Genomic DNA, 27,536 nt, shown 5'->3' with positions numbered 1-27,536 from the left:
GAGTTTGAATTCCACTTTCAAATGATATTTGAGCTTGTCTTCCCTCATTGATCAAGTTTAATCAGTGCTTGGTCAGGCCGCTGGATGAGACACAGTGTGACAGCAGAATGTCCGTATTAGACAAAAGGGAAATGAGAGACAAAGCTACCAAGGTCAGTACCATTGCAGAGTACATAATTTGCTGGCCAATCAGGGCGCAGTAGTGACATCAGCCGCAGAAAGGTATATGATCGATTGAGCCACTTGCATGCTCGGCTGAAGCTTCAAGCTAAAGGTGGGGGGGGGAGAAAATGGAAGCCATAAAGCAAGGGGTGAAGACCACTTAGAGTAGGACTGGAACCAGAAACAGCGAACGGATCCAATATTTATTACTCATAAATAACCAGAGCTAGCCGTGCCAAAATCTGTCAGTGGATCATGGCTGCAAAATTAAATACAGGATGGATTTTGGGATTGCACCCGATGACTGAAACTTAAATGATTCTAATCATTACTATGCTTATTTATCGTGGTGCATTCCTCATCCTCACTCTCATAAACCATATTTGTATGCACTGAGTCAAGTGTTATACATTATCTCTGCCATCAAATTCATTGAATATGGGTTTTTCATCTGTCATTATCGACCTGTGAAGATAGAAGGCTGATATCCTTTGTTAATAATGCTTATTTCCTCATGCAGTTCATAGACCTTACAGAGCGCTTAGGTCTCATAATAGTCTCTACAGCAGTTTATGCCCTAATAAATCAGATGAGCTTTGCAGAGTTGTTCCCAATAGCAATGAATCCTTCTGTTGCAATTTCCAGCTCAGAGAGACAAATAATGAAACAAAGCTGCCCCATCTGGCTATTCAGTAAGAGTGCCATTCTTCAGTTAGCTCAGTCAGTGCACTGCAGGGGAGCAGTTTGTTCAAGCATGACAAAGGTCACCGTGCTAGCAGGAGTGAATCATAGCTCTTAGAGACATGACTGACAGTAACAAATGAAGCTGTTTATGAGCCTTTATCATTGAAATTGCTTTTATTAGTTGTGCTGTCAGTTATTTTTATCTTTGGAAGTGACTGCTGGCTTCAATTCCTTTTCATTTTTTGTCCAATTTAAGCAAGATGCATTATCTGTCTTTTGTCTATTATGATTTTTTAATGTTCAAATCAGTTGATTTAATCTTCATCCTACACGCACGTAATTGATACTTGTTTTAATAAAATGATTCACTTCATTTTTATTTTCCTCTCTTTTAAAAGCTGGTGTCACCTATATTCTCAGAGTAATTAGCAGAATTCTGTCTTTGGTAATCAGTTTGCTGAATGCTTAAAGTACTCTTCAGATATTCTCCATCTTCATGAATGATTAATTTATTATGAAATAACTATTCAAAATAATTTTGTTTTATTTTCTAAATTGCAAAATGTGATAAAATTGTATCGTCACTTTATTAGCAGACATGAATAATCATGTAATTCTCAAACGGTATATTTGCTGCAGAAATTCTATTCTGCTCCTGCTAAAGCCTTTTTGACTTTCACGATTCATAACGCACGACAGTAACCTTACTTCAGTAAAGGTCCTAGCTCCATGCAAACTAATGAACAATGTAACCACAGAGCTACATTGCTGAAGGCATTTTCTGTATGACAAAACTGTAAGATGGCATGTTGGCATAGTTGCATTAGTTTTTACAAAGTACCTCGGGGGAACTGGAACCTAAACAGCCTGATTTCACAAGGTTACTATTCTGGTGCTGGACATATTTCTGACGATTTTGTACTTCTTCCAAACGTTAGAGAAGCAGAAATGTGCTCTTGCTGCGACAAATGCATATCTTTAAGCTGAAAATAGCAAGGATTAGTACTATCACATGGGAGTTGATATACGTGATAAGTTGCCACTCTGAATCATTGTTAAGGACTTTTGGTATTGGATTGCACTTCCTCAACTCTGGGTGTTAGGTTGTGTTCAGTGAATACCGGTTACTATGCAATCCACAGATCACACAAGCGATTGAAGACATTTGGTCCAAGCTTTTTTTAGCCAAATGACAAAAAGAAAATAGATGGAAGCTGTGAGTAAAGAAGAAAAAACAGAAATAAATAAATCATTGGTCTTCAAACTATTTAGGAATGAATTTGTGATTATTGTATGTTAAGATATTCCAATAAGGTATTAATTTTAAGTTTTGCAAAAAATAATCATGTTTTCTCAGATCATGATATAATACAGAATAACACAATACATATTGTCTAGCAAGTTCCACAATATTTCCAGAAATGCATATTCTGGTCCTGTACAGCAATACAATTCTTCATGCAAGGATATTTCTTTTGGGAAGTTTTGAGCTTTGGGGGAAAGGGGAAGAGCATTGGAGAGAGGCATTAAGATGGTTGGTGGATATCATAGGGGTAGTGCTTGGTACCAGTGGAAGGTGAGGTCCCTGGTGGAACAAAGGGATCATATTTGAGAAGGAAAAATAATAGTGGCTTTATTATTTGAATAATAATATTGAATATTTTCAAGTAACATGAATATATTGTGGGCAAGGCCGTTTTGGTGTCTCCCCAAAGCATCTAAGTGTCAGAACAACAAATGATTTAACCATTTTGAAAACAATTTTCAAAACACTAAGCATCATTTAAATCTAGTCCAACCTATTAGTGGGCCAGAATGCAGAGCTGCAGAGTGGAAAACTGCATAAAGTTTTGTATATGTTCCAGCCTGTGAACGAGATTCTCCGCACACCCCACCCCCAGGAGTGTTTTCCGGAGGTGCCAACGCTCGCCATTGACTGCTGGCAGGAGCTTCCGATCCCCCGATGTCTCCCACGTTTTGCGTGGCTCGCCGCGGAGGTCTCCTATGGCGGGACCAGATTTTCCCGCCAGCAGGAAGTGCCAGAAAATCCCGCACTTTTAAAATTGTAAATAAAAGTCAGTGTACTTAGAGCAAAACAAATCGTTTAAATTTCATTTAATTAATCTCTCTTCTGATACATGTGTATTTAGGTCTATCATTACTACGCCTATGAAATTAACATTTTTAAACGATTAAAGACAATTTTGAAGTCTTTTCAAAAGCCCTGTAGGTTCAATTATTGCTGTATCAAGGTTTTCAAAACATGAAAATATGTTCCATTGCATCAATGATTGACTCATGTATGTAAATTTTATTATTCAGTATTTTAAAACTTTTCCGTGTGGGAGACCCCCTGCTGGGTCGGAGAATTGCAGGGGGGGCGCCGTGAATCCGGTCCCCGCCGGCCGCCGAATTCTCCGGCACTGGATATTCGGCGGGGGCGGGAATCGCGCCACGCTGGTCGGCGGGCCCCATCTCTGACCCGTGATGGGCCGAAGTCCCGCTGCTGTCATGCCAGTCCCACCGGCGTGAATCAAACCAACTACCTTACCGGCGGGACTAGCGGCGCGGGCAGACTCTGGGATCCTGGGGGGAGGCGCGGGGTGATCTGGCCCCTGGCAGTGCCCTGGCTCAAAATCGGGGCCCACCGATCCGCGGGTGGGCCTGTGCCATGGGGACAATCTTTTCCTTCCGCCTCGGCCATAGCCTCCGCGATGGCCGATGTGGAAGTGACCCCCCCACGCCCCACGCATGCGCGGGGATGATGTTAAAAGCCGCTGACACCCCCGCGCATGCGCGGACTTCTGCCGGCCGGCGAAGTCCTTTCGGCCCCAGCTGGCGTGGTGCCAAATGCCTTTCCTGCTGGCCGACGGTGCGCCAACCACTCCGGCGCGGGCCTAGCCCCTCAAGGTGAGGTCTTCCACTTCCTCCCGCCGGGGCCCCCTCCCTGCCGAGTAGGGGAGAATCCCGGCCCATGTTCTCCCGCTGGAACTGAATCACTTCTGGTTTTTGCTGGTGCCAGGAGCAGTGCCCAGCAGCGATTCCCTCTCCCTGGCCCTGCAAACTCATGCATGACGGGTGCTCCCGGGGATCTGTTCCGAATCCTGCTATCGGGTTGTCGTTTGAGCAGGCAGCCCGTTATGGAGGTCTGACGGCTGGCCCCCTTTCTCCAGCATCGCAAATCCTGCATCCCCTGCTGACAAGTATAGGCATCCCCACCACAGGAATCGCTGAGTCACCCCCGCCCCCACAACATGCATGCATGATGGTGACCCGCCCCACCCCTTTGCCAACCTCCACCAGACTTCCATTAGAACCCCTCAACAGAGATCCCCATCAGACACCCCAACAGAGACCCCCATCTGAGACCCCCTTATAACAGAGATCCCATCCACCCCCACATTAGCCACCCAAGTCTGGAACCTAAAGAGCAGTTCAACTAAAACAGTGAAACATCACTGCTCTTTCACTCACCTGTCCCTTACACCTGCTGCAGGGGCGCAGAAAGCAGCAGCTGTTACTTCATAGAAAGCTGAAGCCACATCGCAAGTCTTTAAACCCCCTCAGATCTCAGATTCTTTGATTTACAAAGCTTCTGTTTATTTTCAAAGAGAAAAAGCTTTTAGTAGGCTGCAGTTGACAAGGTAATAGCTTCCAGACAGCCAGGTGTCTTCGTTGTTTATTTTCATTGCCGCTTGAATGCATCTCAAGTACCTTGCTTGGAACCTAAGCTCAATGTTATTTTGTTTATTTTATTTATTTATTGTCACGTGTATCAAGGTACAGTGAAAAGTATTGTTCTGCTTACAGTCCTGGCAGATCATTCCATACATGAATACATAGAATATAGTATTAATACTTAAAATTATAGAATTATAGAACATACTAATATCGGTTGTAAAAGATGGAGGAATAGGATCTGTGGTGGAGAGGTCGCAGAAAATCGCTATCGGGCGCCATCCTGGGAAAAAAATAACTTTAGAAACGTTTTTAAAATCCAGGTGCAGCCTGTTGTTGTTTTTTGTGCCCGCTGTCAGTCTGGAAGAGGAAGAGCTAGTCGGATTCCCTTGTCGTTGGCCTCCTTGGCTCGGTACTGGTGTTTGGAGAAATGCTCGATCAGCTCTCCGATCTTTTCAGTCCTGCCACCCAGCCTAGGCCATGGTCAGGCTGGTCTGTTGCCACATCGTTCAGGCCTCACTCCACTCTCCAATCTGCACAGCTTCCACCGGCCTCTCCCTGTAATGTATCGCCGGGGCTGCAGCCCATGGCCCTGCTGCCGCCGAACCACATTGTCTCCAAGGGGCACTGTGCACTGATGTCTCGGGCTCTGGAACCTCCTCCATCACTCTGCTGCAGTGATTTTCACTCTGTGCCTCCAACTAAACACACAAACTACATACCTCCGATATTTTGGTATCTGAATTGGCACAATATGGGCTAATCTGAATGTCGCGGCCTGCTCGGACGTCTCGTCCTCTTCTTGCCACCTGTGGGATGTGATGGCCTAGGGGGCTGAGGGAGCAGCACTGGGACAGGAAGATATGATTGTGATCAGGAATGAGGTGGCAGCACCATGGGTAGACACTCAGGCGTCAAGACTTAAACTTAAATGTTTATAAATATCGAACCAGAGTTGACAACCACTGGCCACATCATATGCAGTTAAGTGCTTTCTGATGAGTAAAAGAGGAAGTGAAAGCACTTAACTCCTAGATCTTTATAAACATTGAAGTTAGATTCAAATCAGGGTTGTTGAGATCTCTGGTGTGTGGTCTGGTGGTGGGGGGGTGCTGATTGGGGTCTTATGTGAGGGGGCTGAGGCTGGGCAGGATTTGCCAAGTGTAGGGGATAGGGGAGGGGCCCTCCGATGGACTTTGGGGGTTCCTATGTTTCATACTTACTCCCTTGGTCCACCATGAGGTCCACCATGTCAGGGCCATGCTGGCAAATATTTGCACCAATCCATGCCTGCATGAAGCCCATTAATATGGTGCACATGGGCTCAAATGACGCATTTGCATCCTCCGGCTGGCGCAGGGCGCGAACCTTGGGCTGGATTCTCCGCTCTGCCGCGCCACATTTATGTTTCACCCCGCCGACGGGATGCTCCGTTACGCTGGCCGGTCAATGGTGTTTCCCATTGTGGGGCTGCCCCACGCCGTCAGAAACCCCCGGGCTGCCGGCAAAACGGAGCATCCCGCCGGCAGAGAATCCAGCCCCTTAATACTGCCACCAGCGGGGAACTGCAGCGTCGCAACAGGCGGTGATCCCGTTTTTTGCCCCGATACGAGATTCTCCGCCGCATCGGGAACTCCGCTACCAGCAGCGGAGAATCCCCCCGTTCCCACCCCTCCCCCTTTATTTTACAATCGTTGGGAACCATATAGGGTGTTAAAATTGGGGGACTAACTTCTGCACTCAGATTGCCAACGTCAGCTCTTGTCAGTTCAAACTCAGCAGCATAAAATCATTAAAAAATGATCCTGTCATTTTTAATAGACAAGATCACAGCCATTTATCTCTGGGGATGGTTTAGCACACTGGGCTAAATCGCTGGCTTTTAAAGCAGACCAAGGCAGGCCAGCAGCACGGTTCGATTCCCGTACCAGCCTCCCCGAACAGGCGCCGGAATGTGGCGACTAGGGGCTTTTCACAGTAACTTCATTTGAAGCCTACTTGTGACAATAAGCAATTTTCTTTCTTTCTTTTCTATTATGCACGAGAAATATTGAAAATTGTAATAAGCAAACAGTAAATAATCTGAAGTCGTTTTTTTAAATACCTGATGGTATACCTGAGGGCAGCCTTTATCAATTCAGCGGGAAATCATTTCAGACTGTGGAAGGAATAACGTTCCCAGATAAATAAGGAAGCAATTATCCTATTGTCATTTTCAGGGGACATTTATGTGCTTATGTATTCAACGAAATCTAAATAGAAAACTTGAACAGCTGTGTCCCCTGAAACCATATTCAGCACAACAGCTGCAGATCCATTTCTGGATGCAATGCATGTTCTTTCTGCCAATTCAAAGCCAATGTGGTTGGAATATTTCAAGCACTTATTAATTTAGGGGAAAATGTGATGAGAAACAGAGCACAACTCTTTTGAATTCTATTCCACATGAATAATCTGAACTGGGCTCAACAATTGGCCTTGTCCCAGGGGCACCATAATATGTTAATACCCTGAAGTATGTAAATTCTATTTATTGGCAATTTGGAACAGGTTAATTAAAGCATTTATATTTTTTCTCTTGTACCGAGCTGATGATGAAGGTTAATATTAGACCTCTGGAGATTGCTCTTTGCTCATTTGCAGGTGTAACATAGATAATCATTCACAGTTAATTAGAACTACAGTATTTACAAAACTGCCAAGTCCTTCTTGGTTTGATGATTATGTTGGGAGGCAAAAATTAAACTTTAACTCGCTGAAGACTGCAGAAGAATGTCGACATTATTTATGTTTGAATAAAAGGGGCTTGAAATGTTGACAGCGCTGTTGCACCACCAGAAGTTAAACAGAGTAGGATATTAGCCTCACTGCAGGTGGTGACCAATATCTTCCCCTCTTATTTTCTTTGCTGTGTGCAGCTTATTAATTTATGTGCTGTTGGACTTTAAATTATTTTTACACGTGTAAATTTCAGCTTATGCCCTGATCCCCTTATTCTTGATTAATAAGGGGATTAAGGGTTATGGGGAGAATGCAGGAGAGTAGGGATGAGAAAAATATCAGTCATGATTGAATGGCAGAGCAGACTCGATGGGCCGAATGGCCTAATTCTGCTCCTTTGTCTTATGGCCTCATGCTCAGTCTGCACAGGAACTGACCATGTAGCTTAGGGGAACATTGGGGGGGACGCCACTGTACATTGGGAGGGGGGGGGGGGGGCGCTGGGCTGGTTTGTGGTGCTGGTGGAATCCAGTGGGAGTAAGGGATATGAAGTGTTCGCACTGGAGGTCTAAGGGGTCAGGGTGTGGGGGAACAAGAGGAGTGGGGAAGAGAAGTGGAAAACCTTTGGAAGTGAATATTGAAACCTGAAGCAGCTTGAGGGTATATAAATTTTTGCTGTTTCGAGAAAAAATGCAACACTGATGGAAACATCAATCCAGGCGACAAGGGTGGAAGCCAGATTGAAGGACTGAGTGGCAAATCATAGGAGTGGCAGAATCTAAGGAAGCTGTGTCTGCCTGTTCACGTAATGGAAAAGCTGAACAGGAGGCAAAGACAAAGATGGACATTGTGGTTTTGGTGGTGGGTGTCAACCCCTTCAGGGTGAATTTTACAGAGGGGATGGATTATTCAGGCCCCCTAAAACTCGGTGGGCACTCAGCTGACATGAAATCCAGTTGCCTTGCAGCAGTATTATGCTGGGGTGGTTTTAATTCACACAGAGTGGGACTTCCACCCCACATGTGCTCACTTCCCAGCTACATCCTGGGACACTCGGAGAGCCTGTCCCCGAGTGTCGCCGACGAAGGTGTGTATCTCTGCATTGGTGAAAGGCGGGGATGGCAGCTGTGATGCTGCAATGGTGGACTCCTCAGACCTCTCCGCCAAGGTGTTCTCTTGGGTGACAGGAGGGGGGTGGCAGCCACCTTGCCCCATCAGGTGGAGCTCCTGTGAGAGAATGGACATGTGAGGGAAGGAACATTTTGTCTGACATGAACAACTCACTTGAAGCAGGTCATCGGGATGAAGAGCCAGTGGATCCTCACCTTTGTGGCGCAGGCAAACCTCACTGTCGGTGACGGCTCTCTCCTCGGCCGACCCCGCGATCTCCAAGGCCCATTCCTCATGGGGGGATGAAGCCGCTCATATCGGAGCGGGATTCTCTGCACCTCCACGCCAAAATCGCAATCGGCGCAGGGGCAGAGAATGGGCGTTTAACCCGAGATTGGGTCCGACAACCTTCCCCGAGCAGCAAGGGTAAGTGAACACTGGCCCCTGGCATCAGTTCCACCACCTCCCCAAACAGGTCAGCGGCTGGCACCTCGCACCCTGCCCAAATCTGATTACTGCATTTGTGCCCCAGCACACCCTGGCACCCACCAGCACAACCCTTCCATGGTCCGAATCCTCGGAGATGACTTGCTTCAAGTGAATTGTTCATGTCAGGCAAAATGATCCTTCCCTCTCACTGACCACATGGCCATTCTCTCACAGGAGCTCCACCTGATGGGGCAAGGTGGCTGCCACCCCCACCCCCCCTGCCACCCAAGAGAACACCTTGGAGGAGAGTTCCAATGAGTCCACCATTGCGGCATCACAGCTGTCATCCCCGCCTTCCACCAATGCAGAGACACCTTCATGGGTGACACTGGATTGATGTTTCCAATCGGGCGCGCGCGGTCGATGCGCCGCCAGTCGGGGGCCTTTGAAAGAGGCCCCCGCGGCGATTCAGCGAGTGCAGCTGGCCGAGTTCCTGACAGCCTGGTTCTCTCATGGTTCCACCCGTCGGGAAGTCAGCGTGGCGGCTGCGGACTCAGTCCGTGGCCACCCTGGTGGGGAGGCGGGGGTTATCATTCACCGGGGGGGGCGGGGGTCTCCAGGAGGGCCAGGCTACCGATCGGGGACCACCGATCCACGCGATCTGGCGGTGGCCTATGTTTTTGGTGCCGGTCCGCCGTGCGCATGCACGGACCCCCGACCGGAAGTGCAGGGCCCCATGTCGCAGCCAGAGCTGCGAGAAGCATTCCAGCGCCCTGCGGGCCCCCTGCAAATCGGAGAATCACTCTGGACTTTCTGCAGGTAAGTCCAGAGTGATTTGCGGGCGTGGGGACATAGCCCCATTTTTGTAGAATCCCGCCCCTGGATTCCACAGCCCATTTGGGACCTTTCCCAACTATTATCAGCTAATGTCTCCTGCGGGGACATAGGGGAGGTCTTGTGAGCCGCAGGCATTGATGCATCCGGCGGGAGGTGGGTGGTCTATGACAGGTGGCAAGTGTGGGCACTGCACCTGGACATGGAAGGGTTGTGCTGGTGGGCGCCAGGGTGTGCTGGGGCACAAGTGCAGTGAATCAGATTTGGGGAGGGTGTGAGGTGCCAGCCGCTGACTTGTTTGGGGAGGTGGGGGAACTGATGCCAGGGGGCCGGTGTTCACTGACCCTTGCTGCTCGGGGAGGTTGTTGGTCTTCTTTCTGCACTGAATGGCGGTCCTCCTGGTCACGCTGCCCGAACTGACAGCCGCTGACGCTGCCTCCCAGGCAGCATTGCCGGTCTGCTTTTGGTCCTCCTACCCCTTTGGGGGAACAGGCCACCTCCATGGCATCCAGAAGTCTGGTTAGCTCGGCATCCCTGAAGTGTGGAGCAGGCCGGCATGGGGTCAAGGGAAGCACGGTGGCGCAGTGGTTAGCATTGCTGCCTCACGGCGCCGAGGTCCCAGGTTCGATCCCGGCTCTGGGTCACTGTCCGTGTGGAGTTTGTATATTCTCCCCGTGTTTGCGTGGGTTTCACCCCCACAACCCAAAGATGTGCAGGTTAGGTGGATTGGCCACGCTAAAATTGCCCCTTAATTGGAAAATATTGGGTACTCTAAATTATTTTTAAAAAGGGGCGGGATTCTCTAAAAATGGGGCTATGTCCCCACGCCGGCGGGAAAACCGGCGACAACGACTCCGGCATCAACGGCCCCCGAATGTGAGAAATTCTCACCATTCTAGAAGGCTAGGTTGCCACCAGAGTCGTCCCCTCAGCTGAAGCCGGCGGGGAACGGCCCACGCGAGTCCGCGCATGCGTGGAATAGCCGGTGGGATCTCGCGCGTGCACGGAACGGCCAACGTATTTATGCGCATGCGCAGGGGTTCCCCCACGGAACCATCCCGCCCACAGATTGGTAGGCCCCGATCACGCCCCCCCAGGACGGCCCCCGCACACTTACCTTCCAGGTTTCGCTGTGAGTGAGGTGAGTAATCCACGCCGACAGGACTGGGCCATACTCGTCGGCCACCCGGCCCATCGGAGCCCGGAGAATCGCCGGGGGAGCCGCTATCAATGGCCCCCGACCGGCATGGCGGTGAACCCGCCGGCGACCGAAAAACGGTACCGGAGAATAGGGTTGGAGGATCCCGGCCAAGGTCTGCATGAGGTCATGTTTGCGTGCTGACTGGGAGTGAGTTGTGAGGGAGTGTTTAAAAGCAGCTCCCCATCGTTAGCAGGGAGCTGCCGAGGCGCGAGCCTGGCAAATCAACTGGCAGGACAGCCAGCACTGCGCAAAGCTCCTGGGGGCTCTTTTGTGGCACGAAGTGCCATAAGATACGGGCTGTGATCTCACTGGAGCAGCTGTCGGGAAACACCCAGGAAATCATGCCTGATATGACACTTTGAACTTTTTTCGTTAAATCGCGCCTACAATTTCCCACATCCTCTTTGTCAGCAGCCAGCACGAGGTCCAAATTTGACCCGAGCTCCTGTAACGTTCTAAATAAGTTAGACGCCAAAAATGGTTGTGGTCTTATTCATCCGCTTTTTCAAACCTACTCTGTACTCCCACTCGACCTGCTACTGTCACAGAAAATCTAACTCGATATGTCTTGACATTATTATCCAGCTCATTATTACTTTTGATTGTCAGTATTTAGATATGACATATGCCAAATTATCAACTGAATTTTTCCCAGGCTTCTGCAAAACACCTGGAACATTTTCCACATTAAAAGCATTTTCTAAATGCAGGTTTTTGTTGATTTAAAAAAGTCGACCGTCCGAGTTCCTGCCGGTGTGGTTCCCATATGGTTCCACCCGGTGGGAGCTCGGACCCGCAAGCTCGGCCTCGGCCTCGTGGCCTCGGCGGCCATCCTGGTGGGGGCACGGGGGGGATCAGACTCCGGGCTGGGAGGTGGGGGGGGGGCTTCCACGATGGCCAGGCCCGCGATCGGGTGTTTACGCCAGCGTCAACACTTAGTCGCGTTTTTGCAGAATCCCGGCCAAGGTTTCCCATTTTAAGACTTTTATCATAACAAACAAACTAAATGCACCAATCACAATCCAAAACCCCACACCACAGTTATATTTTATTCTCTCAAGAAGCAGTCCAACATCACTCCCAGCTTCCAAAAGGTCCACTACTCCACATTCGTTGAGTTGTAACATCAATTGACTGTCAAAGGTGCTTTGCACAGTTTTTGCGGCGACGAGCAATCAGTCCCACTCTGACACACAAGCCACATCGGGAAGAATCTTCAGGATTCCTCAGATTGCCATGGGATGTGTCTCTTTGACCGGAGCTGGGGCTTCCTCCTGCATTTCTGTTTGGTAGCTCTCCCAGAACCCACGGACGTATTCCCTCTGCTGTCCATACTGGCTGCAGTTCTTCGTCTCTCTGGGAAACCTCCCTTGCTGTTTCTCTTTTCTGCCCAAAACGTGGAGACATCCACAATCAGCACCGCTGCCCTTGCCTTGGTTTGCAAGTGAGAATTATTTTTCACTTTGCTCCCAGTAGGCCACACCCTGGGGCCCTGTTACCATAGTCAGCAAGCCACCCAACCTTGTTGTCAGGCCAGAACAGATCACATCACCACCTTCACTATCCCATTTACCTTGAATTGAAAACAGTTCTGAAACATGACCATCTTATTAAACCTTGTATTCACACCATTTCATTAAATCTAAAAGATACAGAAGTCTAATGAGATGTTTTTTTCTATTTTCAGGTACGCATTTTTGCCTATTTGATCGGACGTGAGGCTGTATTTTCTGAAAATCTGAAATGGATGGCCTGTGCAAATAAAGGTTTGTCTTTTGCACCAAAATTACAAGCAAATGACTCTGGCCTGCTAAAGTCAGGATAAGCAATAAAAAAAAAGAAAAGCTAATTTCAAAACAAAAGCTTTGTGTAATTGTGTGAGGCACCTTGATGCTCTGCATGACAATGATATCTTTGGTTTTTAACTGGATGAGAAATTGGAGATCTATGATTTAAAAACTTGGATTCTGTTGTGACAAATGGTGCAGAGTGCTGAAGAAGCTGCAATGTAGTTTTATGCAAATAAAGCTGATGATGATCCCTACCATATCTGCTAATACTGTGGGGCTAGAAATGAGTAGAAATTACCAAATGAAAGATTAAATTAGATCCAGGCCATAATGCATGAATTTTCTGTTTCTTAGCATTATCCATTTGAGTTTGTCCTTTTGCAGCAAATGATTTCTTGGACATTTTCATTTTATTTCCTTTTCAAGAGGGTTTTTTTGATCACGTGTAGCTATGCATACAGTAAGTGTAGAGCTCAAAATGCAGGGGTTGATCACAGCCCATGTAGTATTGATTTGCATCATCAACCATCTCCCTTCACTTTAGGCAAGGACACAAGAAGCCTGCTCATGGTTCTGCTCACTTAGTCTGCTATAATGTGCTCTGAGCAGCCTGTGGCTGGTTTCATTAGGGTTCTGAACTTAATGTAAATTCAGAATCCTTTCCTATTGTGACCAAAACACAGAAGCGATGCAGGAAAATTCTCTTCTCTTTAATAGAGAAAAATAGTTCTGTTCCTCCTAAGTGACCTTCTCTTTCGATCAGAATCCCTTTTATTTTCTGCTCATGCCGTTTCGGTCTCCAGCAGCTAATGTTTTGAAGGAGACATTGTGACCAAACCAGAATAAAGACAACTAGTAACCCTCAAGCAGCTGCAGTTGCCCTAGTGTTGAATGCTCTAAATGCTGTGATTTGTCATATCGTGGCAGTACCAATAAAATATTCCAACAAGATAATCTTGCATTTTCATGCAAATCAGCATGTGTCCTTGCACCAGGACCTCATTATCTGCCTTACAGTGTACTGAAATATGAAAACACAAAAGGATATTATGTTAAAACCAAATCTGCGCAGACATCATATAGACATTTGATTGCAGTTATAATAGGATAGTTGCTCAACTGCTGTCTCTGTAGAAATGTTATTGCCGAAAAAGAAAAGGATATATAATTTGTATTAAAATTAAGCAGGCATTCCAAAGTTTTGCTTGGTTTATCTAGAGGAGGACTGGAGAAACTGTATTGTATCTTCCTTCAGGATGTTGAATGGCAGGGGTAAATTCCTGGTAAAATGGATTTTGTAAAGGCTATGAAAATAATAGACTTGCCGGCAAAATGGTCCTTTACGATTAAAGTATAGATCAGCGAATTATGTACTAATCAGCAAGAACCACGCAGGAAATTAATGAATAGAATAACCAAACAACACAATCATTGTGCATTATCTGTCACACTGAACATCCCTGTTCTAATGTTTTAAATAATAATGTGGTTGAATTGATGAGTTATCTATCCCAATGCACATCTTTAGTTTACTCCAAGCTAACTGGACAGAAAACACTGCAGTAATTGTTTTCACCCTGAAAATGCTTTCAATGATGATAAGTCCCAATACACAAATCACTGACGAACCTCAGGTTTTCCATTACATTGAATGCTTTGTTGCAGGTTAATTATGTTTATGCACAATAAATAAGCACCAAAATAAAGCTAATCCTGCAGACATAATACCCATTTCGTAGACAAAACCTACCATCACACTCAAATACAATATTGCCGATAGGACTTGCGCAGCACGAGATCTGTTTTTTAAAATAAATTTAAGAGTACCCACTTATTTTTTGGCAATTAAGGGACAATTTAGCGTGACCCACGCAGACATTGGGAGAATGTGCAACGGACAGTGACCGGGGCCGGGATCGAACCCGGGTCCTCGGCGCGGTGAGACAGCAGTGTTAACCACTGCGCCATCGTGCCGCCTCTATTAGATCTGTTTAGGAAACAAGGCAAGCTGAAAGTAAAACTGAAATCGTAGTCAGTTTTAATTGGTGTGCACCATTTCAATTCACAAAGTCAAAAGCTAATGGGCAGCACGGTAGCATTGTGGATAGCACAATTGCTTCACAACTCCAGGGTCCCAGGTTCGATTCCGGCTTGGGTCACTGTCTGTGCGGAGTCTGCACATCCTCCCCGTGTGTGCGTGGGTTTCCTCCGGGTGCTCCGGTTTCCTCCCACTGTCCAAAGATGTGCAGGTTAGGTGGATTGGCCATGATAAATTGCCCTCAGTGTCCAAAATTGCCCTTAGTGTTGGGTGGGGTTACTGGGTTATGGGGATAGGGTGGAGATGTTGACCTTGGGTAGGGTGCTCTTTCCAAGAGCTGGTGCAGACTCGATGGGCCGAATGGCCTCCTTCTGCCCTGTAAATTCTATGATAAACAGATGAGTTTCATTTCAGTTTATATATTTTCTATGAAAGGATCTGAAGTTGATCACATAACGTTCTATTTAATTAAAAATAGTATTGATTGATCAGTCACCCAAATGAACCACTGTACGTTAGATTATGGATTCAACTGACTGCAATTCTGATGGGTGAGAAAAGACAGGAGCAATATCCCAATATGTGAAGGAAATTATCATTCCTGGCTTTTGACATTGGAAAATGTTATGGAGTTCCATGGAACCATGGGCCACTGCTGGTGAGAAATGGAGCTTGTGGCTTGGCTGAAATCAGCAGGCGGGCCGAATCTTGGGCCATTCGGTTCACGTTTGTGTAAAGGTGGCGTGTGACAGTTGGCTTTGTGTAGTTGTATCTTCACCTCGACAGCACAAGAGAGTGGAGTTAAGGGTGGCAGTTTGCACAGAGGCTCAGGACCGACAAGGGTGAGTTAGTGATGAGGGAGGGGGAATGTGGAGTGGGGCATGAAAGAGAGAAGTGGAAAGAGCTTGGACTCCTGGGTGCAGTGCGGGGAAGGGTGGTGGGATCAGTCAGTCAATGTAAGAAAATTAGGAGCCTGAAGGGCAGTGTCAGTACTGTCCAAATATGTGTCCATCTCGGCATGCTGGCTGGTAGATTCTTCACATGCCTATAGTTTACCTACAACATTTCATTTATTCTCTCTGAAAGTGATCTCGGGCAACAACTCTTAGAATGCATAGAAAAGAAGGCCAGCTGAGCTTGCAAGTTCAGCCTTCTCCCACAGAATGCAACACTGGACACTAATATAAACATTCAGTGAAGGATGAACAAAAAAAAATGTTTCTTCCACCGTAAAGGAAATGTCCTGACTCACCTGGAGCATGAATGAGTGCTAATAATGAGGTGTTCCAGTACATGTAGAATCATAGAATCATAGAATTTGCAGTGCAGAAGAGGCCATTCAGCCTGTCAAGTCTCCACCGACCCTTGGAAAGAGCACCCTACTTAAGGCCACGCCTCCACCCTATCCCCGTAACCCAGTACCACCACCTAACCTTTTGGACACCTAGGAGCAATTTAGCATGGCCAATCCACCTAACCTGCACATCTTTGGACTGTGGGAGGAAACCGGAGCACCCGGAGGAAACCCACGCACACACGGGGAGAAAATGCAAACTCCGCACAGACATTCACCTGAGGCCGGAATTGAACCCTGGTCCCTGGCACTGTGATGCAGCAGTGCTAACCACTGTGCCATCATGCCGCCCAATTTTTTTTCAATAGATCGCATTGAGATAGCTGCTCTGCTACATACGAAACGCTGAGCCAGAATCAGGTCATCTACGAATATTTTGCACCATGTTCCCCACGAATATGCTGTGCATTTGGAAAAGAAAGGCGGCATCCATCCAACCACGCTGCAGGTCTGAATTGAGTAGCACTCCGCACCAACCAGGGATCCACGGCGCTAGGGTATCATTATGTTTAGGCGGGAAGGGGCAGCACGGTGGCACAGTGGTTAGCATTGCTGCCTACGGCGCTGAGGACCCGGGTTCGAATCCCGGCCCTGGGTCACTGTCTATGTGGAGTTTGCACATTCTCCCCGTATTTGAGTGGGTTTCACCCCGACAACCCAAAGATGTGCAGGATAGGTGGATTGGCCATGCTAAATTGCCCCTTAATTGGAAAAAATAATTGGATACTCTAAATTTAAAAAAAATATTTAGGCGGGATTCTGACTTGGAGGCGTTCAGTCAAAATCCCACAGATGGTAGTTGTAGGAGCGGTTTCAAGACCTGTCTATTGAGTCAGCTTCCATGTGGGATTCTTCCCTGTGGCTCAACTCAGTACAGAGAGCAACAGACACATCAGCAATCTGGATAAAATGGCTTATTTATTAATCCAAGCTTGGTTACGTGTACACAGAGATTAGATCTGGATAATGCCAAAATCTATCTACCAAACATTGATAAAAACACATCAATTATACAATTTCCAAAAATCAATAGGCCACCCTAGTTGGACTCGATCCAATCCCTGAAGCTGTCATGTTCAAACTTTATCCAATAAAATTGCGATCAGCCCATGATTCAGCCTCATCCTGTTAGCTGTGTTTACAAAAAGGCTTGACGTCAATCTTGGCATTTTAAGTTTTTTGTTCCCCATCTCAGCATCCTGCTCACCCATTGTTCATGAGGGCCAGGATGGCAGAACTGGCAGCCTCTTTACTCCATGGATTGTTTCAGAAAGCCCAGGATATCAAAAGTGACTTCCTTTTCATTTTCAGAGGATATCGGAGGCCACTGATTTAAAAACTTGTGTTTACTAGTAATTTGCTGATCACACATCTCCTGTGTCTTAAAAACATGGTCAAGTTAGCTAGCCTAAATCCCATCATGCATTGTGACCACTGCTTGTAGCCAGAGTTTGATTACTTATTAGTGCTATGTCCTAAAAATACATGTTCAATGGTTAATAATGATTACTCAGTACACTTCCTATAATTAATCTCGATCCTTAATAAACTAATTTATATAAAACGACTCTAGTGGCATCCTAGCTATTCAGTTTTAAGAGGTCTCACTGCTGGACCCCCCCCCCCACCCTCAGTAGCTTCACACCATTGGCTCCTCAGACAAGCACGTACACCAAATATCTGAACCTACGGTTCTCCTCGTACTTTAGCTCTCTGACTAAGCTAGTCTCACCAAATAACAATGATGCACATATTAAAAAGGTGAAACCAATGACATGTGATCTATTTCCGAGTGAAATTTAAGTTTGAAAAGCCTTTGTGCTCTCAAGTCTGATGTCCGTGACAATGTAGTTGGAGAGGAAAGGTTTGGCTGTGATGCAGGGCCTCCTTGTTTGACCATGTCCATACTTGTCGCATTATCAGCTGCAGGTGGGTTTCACCCATGACAAGCATCATGCCAATATACGCCGCTGACAATTTAAATTTTAGCTGTAATCACGTGGGAAACAGGCAAAGGCAACTTCGCAGAAGTGCCGCATTTTTCCAGTCCGCCATCAGGAATGGCATGCTGTTGGCAAAATTTACCCCCCTCCTTGGTACATCATATCCAACTTTCCATTCATTAAGCTACATATGCTATGCATCTCCCAGCTGCATACCCAGGATGTACTGATTCCCAGCCTGAGTGCCCAATCGGGGCATCCCTAATCTGTTAAATTAGTTCAAAACCATAAAGCATGAGAGATTAGATTGAGATATAAACCATTGCACTGGCAGCGCACTCACGCCCGAGGATTTCCCGATGGTGTGCGGGTGCCCACAATGGGAAAACCCATTGGCCGGCTGGCGGGTCAGAGGATCCAGCTGCCGGAGGGGTCGCGCCATACCAGAAAATGGGTGCGGCGGGACGGAGAATCCCGCTCACTGATTTTCAGAGAAAATTGCACCCTGAAAACCCTGGGTGATATGACCCCCTTTTGGGAGTTCTCCTCCTCCTTCTCACTCTTCCAGCAGCTTGTTCTGCTCTATGTTGCCTCTGCTCACTCTCCCTGTCATGCTGTAGCTCAAAGGGAATGCCTACTACCGCAGAGAGGACTAGGAGTAATGATTTGTGCAGAATCCTTGAAATCGTGAACGTGGCCTTCAGCACAGGCTGCTGAAATATTTTTTGTTAACCTTAGTAATTACAAATTACTTCTACAATCGCAACACGAGGCAATAAGAGTCAACCAGCAACTAGCGTGTTAGTTTTTTTTTTATCCATTACTTTATCAGAGTTACAAAGCCTGAGCTCAGCGTGTGCACAGGGGCAAACCCCTAATCCAGCTCCTTGCCTGCTCCAAAAATCAATTCAAATTGAATCAAATTCATGGTCCCCACAAGAGAGACATACCAGACCCAGGCATTACACCTGATTGCACGCTCAACTTAGCCAAAAGGCCAATAAACGCTACACTTGATCTTAGCCAAAAGGCCGAGAAGCAATAACTAACGTGTTAGTTGATGCTCCTTTTAAATAATGGGCATTCGTTCCTGCTGCTGAATGTGTGTGCATTTGGGGGTAAAATCAGTTGGGATAGTGGAATGTTCTGTGCCTTTTACCTACCAACCTCCACTGGGGTTTTACCAGCAGCAGTGTAGGTGTTGGGCAACCTACCCATACATTGGCCAACTGAGTCTAATAAGGACCCCTTCCCATTGCAACCAATATTTTACTACTGGGGGAGGGGGTGGGGAGTAGTGCCACACAAAGTATTGAGGCCAAAATCCAAACCCTGGAGGCCTGGTTGTGGGCTCAGGCACATGGCCCCTTCTGTTCGCGTACCCAGTGCGGAGCGGACAGTCCCCAAGTAGAAAGGGCCACCCATAAGAAATAGGAACAGGAGTAGGCAATTTGGCCCTTCGTGCCTGCTACATCATTCAATACGATCGTGGCTGATCCAACATTGCTCACATCCATTTTCCTGCCCTATCCCCGTAACTCTTGTTTCCCTTACTGATCAAGAATCTATCTATCTCAGCCTTAAATATACAGAAGGACTCTGCCCCCACAGCTCTCTGTGACAAGGAGTACCAAAGACTAACAAACCTCTGAGAGAAGAAATTCCTCCTCATCTCAGCCTTAAATTGGCACCGCTTTGCTCTGAGACTAGACTCTCCCACGGGGGAAACATCTTCTCAGCATTTACCCTGTCAAGCCCTGTAAGAATCCTATATGTTTCAATGAGATCACCTCTCATTCTGCTCAATTCCAATGAGTAGAGTCCCAACCTGTTTAACCTTTGCTCAGAAGACAATCCCTCCATACTGGGGATCATCCTGGTGAACCTTCTCTGAACCGTCTCCATTAAAATAATGGGAGGGATTCTCCGTTGGCTGACGCTGAAATCGCGAAACGTGATTGGGCGGAGAATCGACTTCAGTGTGGCTGCAGTCCGGAATGCACACACAGTAAACATAGTTTGCATGTCATTAGCGGGCCCGACCCGGTATTCTCCGGGACCTCCGCGATGCTGCGCCTCCGATGGACCGTGTTCCCGACGGGCCGGTTCACTTGTGCTTTTAAAAGTCGTGAAACTGGAGTCGTGGCTGCTGAGGGAGAGAGAGGGGGTACGGAAAGTGTCCAACATCGCCATAGTTTGCTGACAGTTGTGCCGCTGGCGAGGGGGCTTCTGCCAGGGCCAGGGAGAGTAGCAGGGGTGGCCAGGAGGTGGGCTGGGGGGTCGGGGTGGATGGACGCAGAACACTATTGCCGCACCCAGCAAGGCAGCTATGCAGCTGCACAAGCCACTGACAGCCCACAATGAACTTAGAGCCACAGGTCGTATGGACTCTCCAGCTGGCCCCTGCCTCTAGGCCACCCCCCTAGGTGCTCTCTGGCCCTAGCCAACCCATCAGCTGTGTGGGCACGTTCCAGCACAATCAGTGCCATCCTGTTAGCTGGGATGAGTGTGTGTGGGGATTGCAATGTGTATATGCGGCTGCAGCTTGTCAGCATCCCGCAATTGCTCAGTACTCCAGATGTGGTCTGACAGTTGCAGCAAGACATTCCTGCTCTTATACTCCGAGCCTCTTAAAATAAGGGACAACATTCCATTAGCCTTCCTGATTACCTGCTGCACCTGTGTGCCAGCTTTCTGTGTTTCATGCACAAGTAACCCAAGTCCCTTTGTGTTGCAGCTTTCTGTTGTTTTTATCCATTTAAATAACACTCTGTTCTTTTGTTCTCCCTTCCAAAATGAACACCTTCACATTTTCCCTCTTGTTTAGCACACCCCAGCACCTCCCAAAGTGTGTCTGACTGGCCCTAATGAGGCCACCCTCTTCGCTTTTACACCAACTTTCAGCGCCTCTCCTGGTTGGGATCAGCCTGCAGTCCCGGTGCTGGCCATTGCTCTCGGTAACGCTTCTGGGATTGAAGAACTGCAGGGCATCTGATTGACCAGCAGCTCTTGGAAGTGGGACTTTCTCCCAGAGAGGCACAAGCCACAACCTATGGCAACTAATGGTCTGATAACTATAAAATCAATTTGTGACTTCAAGTTGTCAGGGGCGAACACGCCCCCAACTTTGCAACCAATGGACGGTGCGTCAGCATTAAATGCCAGGCATAGTTATGAAAGAGGACAGAGAAATAGGAGTGGAGGAACAAAGGAGACAAGTGAAAGAGCAAAGGAAAACGAGTGAGGAAGAAAGCAAATAGATGCGAGTGAAACAAACAGAAGTGAAGGAGAGAGCAAAACTAAAATTAAGTGAAAGCCAGAAGTAAAGAAAACTGAAAGCAAAACAAAAGAACAAAGATCTTATCAGATTTATGTTCGCACCAGAATTTTCTATTGTGGAAAAAATTGAGAAGCGCTGTTCGAACATAGTGCTTGATGGGATTCCTAACATTGTTGTTGTGATAATGAAGATCGATATTCGTATTCGGCATTTCTCTAACTTTCATTATGCGCCAAACACAAAATTATTTTTGCCAATGTAATGGACATTTATAGTAGCATTAAAATCAGGCCTTTTTGCTGTATATACATGCCAGCCAGCCTGCTCGCCATTACAAAATTCAGTGTTAAAGATCAATTGTAAGTGTACAATTTGTCACGTGAGAGTACCTTTAAGAAATGTGTGTTTATCAATGATGTCAGAGTGTGGGTGGAGCTGGGCTGTCTGTCAGTTTCTTACTTTCGTTTTAGGCTGTTTGCTGCAGGGTGTGTTTTAGTTTCGTTTTCAGTGTTGGAGCTGAAGCCAGACAGAGCAGGTGTACTGTTGATCTCTCTGCCATGAAAAGACTATTTCTTGATCATTTGGTGATTTTCAGAATTATAAATGTTCTCAGTAGTGAATGTAAACCAAATGTGCTTCTGTTAAAGGGTGTTTCTTTTGTCTTCTGGATGTTGTTTGGGAAGTTATTAAGGATTGCTTAGTGTTGTATTCTTTGGGGGTTGTATTTGAATTGATGGTTGCTAAGGTGTTCACTGTATGTTTTAAAAAGGTTAACTTGAGTTCACAGAATAAACATTGTTTTGCTTTAAAAAATACTTTTCCATTTCTGCTGTACCACACCTGTAGAGTGGGCCCGTGTGCTCCCCATACCACAATCCATTAAAAGTTGTGGGTCAGGTGAACTCCATGATACACTTTGGGGTTCTCTAAACCCTGGCCCATAACAAATTATACTAAACGCTAATCTGAGTTCCAGCTGAATACCTCCACTGCCATTCAGACAGATTGTATGGTCCAAAGCATTTGCTGTCACAGAGGTCAACAGCCTTAACTCAATGTTCTCACAATGATTTTCCCCATGAATGCTTATCGATGGTTGCAGTTTTCAGTGTTCCATCAAGGCAGATTTTAGAACTAAAAGGTGAAAAAAAGTGAAATAGATTCAAGTGGTTTGAATGACAAAATGATACAACATCCCCTCTTGAAATATTTTTTTCAAATATGTAACAATATATTATTTAATGCAATGCTATCTCTGAAGACCGTAGGCGCGATATAACGGGAGAAGCACTAAGTGCAATAGCGAGTGAGAATTGTCAGGTGCTTCCCGAGCCGACAAGACCGCAACCGGTATCTAACGTCAATTAGGGCTGGGATTGATGACCCACGGGCTTCACGGCGGAAATGGCAGTCCCATCAGCTGATTCGCCTGGACCATGCCCAGCAGCTCCCCGCTAATAAGGGGAGAAGCCCTTAAACTGCTCCCTCTGAGTAAACCCCAGACAGCACTGGCAAAGTGCCACTGGCAAAGTGGCCGGGGCCTCCCGGCATGAGGGCACTGAGAGGACCCCTGCCAGGGGCATCAAAGGCCACAGGGTGCAGTAGTCAGCAGGTTGCCTCCACGTCTGATGTGCATCCTGGGGACACACCTAGAAATAGCGGCAGAGCACAGAGGCCTAAGCAGTTTGAGGATCACTAAGAGGGCAGTCGTAGGGGAGATGTGTAACACCATCAGTAGCTAGGAACAGTTATGATCATGATTGTATACCATTAAAACACGTTTCACCCGAGACATGTCAAGCCTCTGACACATTATTCCACACTGCGGAGTCAGACTATTGCAGATTGAGGAGTACCAGAGCGCATCTCACAGTGAGTTATCATCACCCTCCTGCCATATATATCGACCCGCTGACAGTGCTGACGCAGGCCCACGCCCTATGAGAAGTGGGCGAGAATGAGGGTCTCCCTGGTCCTCCAGGCATGCCAGGCCCTCGCCGCTGCCTGTCCTCCATCCTCCATCTGCTCCCATGGGTTCTCCCCGGGTTGTCCTCAGTCCCTCCTAGTCCAGCTCCTCCTCCTCAGACGAGGCCGTATGTCCCTCGTCCTCCACCTCCAGCACGTTGCCCCTCTGCTGTGCCAGGTTATGGAGGGCACAGCAGACCACCAGAAAGCAGTCAACTCTCCAGGGGTATACTGCAGGGCATCACCAGAGCAGTTGTGGTATCAGAAGTGCATTTTAGCAGTCCGATACACTGTTCAATGGCAGCCAGGGTGGCCACATGGGCCTCGATATATCAGGTCTCCACATCGGTCTCCAGCCTCCGTCCTGGCGTCATTAGCCAGGATCTCAGTGGGTACCCCTTATCCCCCAAGAGCTAATCCATAACTCTGAGGTGTCCCTTGAAGATACCGGGGATCTCCAACTACCCCAGGATGTAGCTGTCATGCACACTCCCTGGAAAGCGTCCACACACATGCATGATGTTGAAATTGTGGTTGCACAAGAGTGGGTTGTTCAGGGAGTGTAACCCTTTCCTGTTGATGAAGGGCACTACCGGATCACCCAGTGCATGGAAGGCAACATGTGTGCCATCTGTTACCTCCTGGACCTGGAGCATCCCTGCGATGATGGAGAATCCTGCTGCCTAGTCACCTTGATGGGTCAGTTTAAGTAGTTGGGTGCCCAGGTAAACAGGGCATCTGTGACTTCACAGATGCACTTGTGGGCTGTAGGTTGGGAAATGTCACACATGTCCCCCACTTGAGCCCTGGAATAAACCCGAAGCGTAGATGTTCAGGGCTGTGGTAACCTTGATGGCCACCGGGAGCAAGTATCCTCCGCTTCCACATGGTGCCAAGTCCGCAAGGACATGGCACATGTGCTGCACTGTCCACTTGTTGAGGCGGAGCCTCCTGCGGTACATGTTGTCTGATATCCCCTCAAATGGCCAGCGACCCTTGTACACTTTAGGCTGTCACTGACATTCCCCTCTAGGTGCCTTCCCGGCCGAATGGACGGCCTCAGAGTGTGGGCCGGATCCCTCCACATGGGTTGCCATCTCAAGCCTCTGTCGATGATGCTACCTTCTCCAGGGTCTGGCCGCCTGGCCTGCCTCCAGCACCGTGAGGGCGGCTGCTGCGGGGCTCGCAATACCGTCCATAATGTGACATCTGTAAGGCATTGCAGAGGGCACGAGACCAACAATCATTTACCGCTTCCATCCCGGGGCCCTCGAGTCCTACATAATCACACTCACCAACAAACAACAAGGAAATGGCACCATTCCATAGAGGTACCAATACAAAGCTACATTGGCTCATTTTCACACAAAACAAACACACGGGATCACCTCTCGCAGGTTCCTCAATAGAAATGGAGGATAAACCTAAGAATGTGTTATCATGTCTTGAACCTTGTTGTGGAAATGATCTGTCCATCAATGTGTGATTTGTCCCACATATCACTGGGAAGCAGCTCCAGTGCCCGGGCTGATTGCCTGATTTCGAAGATGGCTACTCACCTCTACCGGTCCCCACAGCAGCACCAGCTTCACATTTTTAAATAGTTATCCTAAAGGGCGCCCACGTGACCGCACGCTCAGGAGACAGTTAGATCATGGGAGGCCATTCAATATGGGGTCTGTCCCGTTAACAATATGGCGATTGGCCTTCATTGGAGATTATTGGTTACCCATCCTGCCTAGGCGTGATGTGGATCCCGCGAACGGGAGCTGGCTGTTTGGATCAGAAACCGATCGACGCCCGGCACAAATCCCCATTTCGGCCTCTCAGCTTGCACACATCCGCCCCGGGTGTAACATGGCCGTCAGGTCACGTCCCATGCCTTTGCTAATATTACATTTATCAAATGCTAAATTCAGTATATTCATTTACTGATAATTTTTATTAATCTCTGAAATGATATCCTTGTGCTATCTATATGTAACACAAATGAGCTATGTGGATTCTGTTTGCTTGAGGATCTTGGTGGAGTTTATTTTCTGCTAAATCAGTACAAGCAGAAGAACAAGCTCCAGACACACCCTGCTGTCTAGGGTACCGCAGTGCAGAGAAAGAACATGGCTCCTGGTGACATGATGACATCCAACTACCTGGTTCATCTGCATGTTGAGCTTCTTAAAGGGATATCACTCTTAAAACGATATTACAACAATCTGTCTGCTGAATGCACTAGTTTTACAGGGTTCATAGAATAAGATGATCAGAGTATAATTGAAGTAGTTAGTTGTAATGTACTGATAACGATAATGCTCTACAGATTTGTAAATTTGAGATTGAAACCATTCCAGGATTAGGGCACCAAAAATATTGGGGGTATAATTAGTTTTGAGCATCTGCATAATGTATGTAAGAACGTGTTGTGAGAACATTTTCTTCCATAGTTTTCCATGCATCAATGGAAAATAAAATTAAGCAAGGCATAAAACGGACTACCAATTTATCATCGTCTACTTTGTACTATACTCAAGACTAATTTCATCACCATTGTTTCTTGGAATCATAGAATCATGGAATCCATACAGTGCAGAAGGAGGCCATTCTGCCCATCGGGTCTGCACCGGCCTTTGGAAAGAGCACCTACCGCCCTCGCTTCCACCTAACCCAGTAACCCTACCTAACCTTTTGTACACTAAGGCGTAATATAGCATGGCCAATCCACCTAACCTGCACATCTTTGGGCTGTGGGAGGAAACCGGAGCACTCAGAGGAAATCCACACAGACACGGGGCGAACATGCAAACTCCACATAGACAGTCACCCGAGGCCGGAATTGAACCCGGGACCCTGGAGCTGCGAGCCAACTGTGCTAACCACTCTGCCACCGTGCCGCCCTGACTCTTTCTTGGCTCTTAAGAATTAACAACAGTAACAACATAAATTTATATAGTGCCTTTGACTGAATAAAACTTCCCCGGGCACATCACAGGAGTATTGTACAACAAAGTGTGACACTGAGCCACATAAGGAGATTAAAGGTCAGGAGGCTAATAGCTTGGTCACAGAAGTATGTTTTATAGGAGGAAGTCCGTGCTGAAGCGTTCAAAGGGGCGGGAGGCCTTCACCAGGCGTGCGCAGTCCGGCCGGTAGAAGTGCGGCTTGCACTCCGCACAAACCTGGCAGTCCCTGGTGATTGTCCTTACTTCCTCGACAGAGTAGGGCAAATTTTGTGCCTTAATGAAGTGGTACAACCGTGTGACCCCTGGGTGACAAAGGCTGTTGTGCAGGGTCCGCAGTCGGTCTACCTGAGCAGCTGGCACATGTAGTTCGGGATAGGGCGTCTGGATGCTCGTTGAGTTTGCCAGGGCGATACCTAATCTCGTAATTATAGGTGGAGAGCTCGATCCTCCACCGCAAGATTTTATCATTTTTGATCTTGCCCCGCTGTGTGTTGTTGAACATGAAGGCTACCGACCGTTGGTCAGTGAGGAGAGTGAATCTCCTGCCGGCCAGGTAATGCCTCTAATGCCGCACAGCTTCAACATTAGCTTGGGCCTCTTTTTCGACGGATGAGTGCCGAATTTCAGAGGCATGAAGGGTGCAGGACAAGAATGCCACGGGCCTGCCTGCCTGATTGAGGGTGGTGCAAGGGCGACGTCTGATGTGTCGCTTTCTGCTTGGAAGGGCAGCGTTTCATCTACAGCATGCATTGTGGCCTTGGCAATATCAGCTCTGATCCGGGCGAAGGCCTGTTGGGTCTCGGCCGTCAGGGGAAACTGGTTGGACTGTATGAGTGGGCGGGCCTTGTCCGCATAGTTTGGGACCCACTGCACGTAATATGAAAAGAACCCCAGGCATCGCTTGAGGGCCTTGGGGCTGTGGGGAAGGGGAAGCTCCATGAGGGGGCGCATGCGGTCGGGATCGGGCCCCAGAACTCTGTTCTGGGCCACATAGCCGAGGATGGCTAAGCGGTTCATGCTGAACACACTCTTCTCCTTGTTGTAAGTGAGGTTTAGGAGAGTAGCGGTGCGGAGAAATTTAGCAAGGTTGGCGTCGTGGTCCTGCTGATCATGGCCGCAGATGATGACATTGTCTAGGTACGGAAACGTGGCCCGCAAACCGTACCGGTCGACCATTCGGTCCATCTACCTTTGGAAGACCGAGACCCCGTTAGTGACGCCGAAGGGGACCCTAAGGAAGTGATATAGACGGCCGTCTGCCTCGAAGGCGGTGTATGGACAGTCCGATTTACGGATGGGGAGCTGGTGGTAGGTGGCAGTCACAGTCCCGGACTAGTGGGATTAGGGCCCTCCAGAAGTCTTCTATGGACTCACCCGGTAGTTGAGAACG

The 27,536-nt window shown here is 47.7% G+C and overlaps 1 protein-coding gene and 1 pseudogene across 1 annotated transcript in view; one reads left to right on the top strand and one right to left on the bottom strand.

The window, feature by feature from the left end:
- The window catches only part of cacna2d3a (calcium channel, voltage-dependent, alpha 2/delta subunit 3a), a 1,400,547-nt gene that overhangs the window by 800,460 nt on the left and 572,551 nt on the right, over positions 1–27,536 (top strand). The window contains exon 12 of the mRNA XM_072472475.1: positions 12,507–12,585. Within this exon, the coding sequence (XP_072328576.1) occupies positions 12,507–12,585 (79 nt within the window). The remainder of the gene's footprint in view (positions 1–12,506; positions 12,586–27,536) is intronic.
- Positions 18,752–18,987, bottom strand: LOC140388701 (U2 spliceosomal RNA; annotated as a pseudogene).

This window comes from Scyliorhinus torazame, chromosome 13 (assembly GCF_047496885.1).
Source record: "Scyliorhinus torazame isolate Kashiwa2021f chromosome 13, sScyTor2.1, whole genome shotgun sequence".
NCBI lineage: Eukaryota > Metazoa > Chordata > Chondrichthyes > Carcharhiniformes > Scyliorhinidae > Scyliorhinus > Scyliorhinus torazame.
Note: the sequence above shows the minus strand (reverse complement) of the source record. Positions and strands in the feature narration are given on the sequence as shown.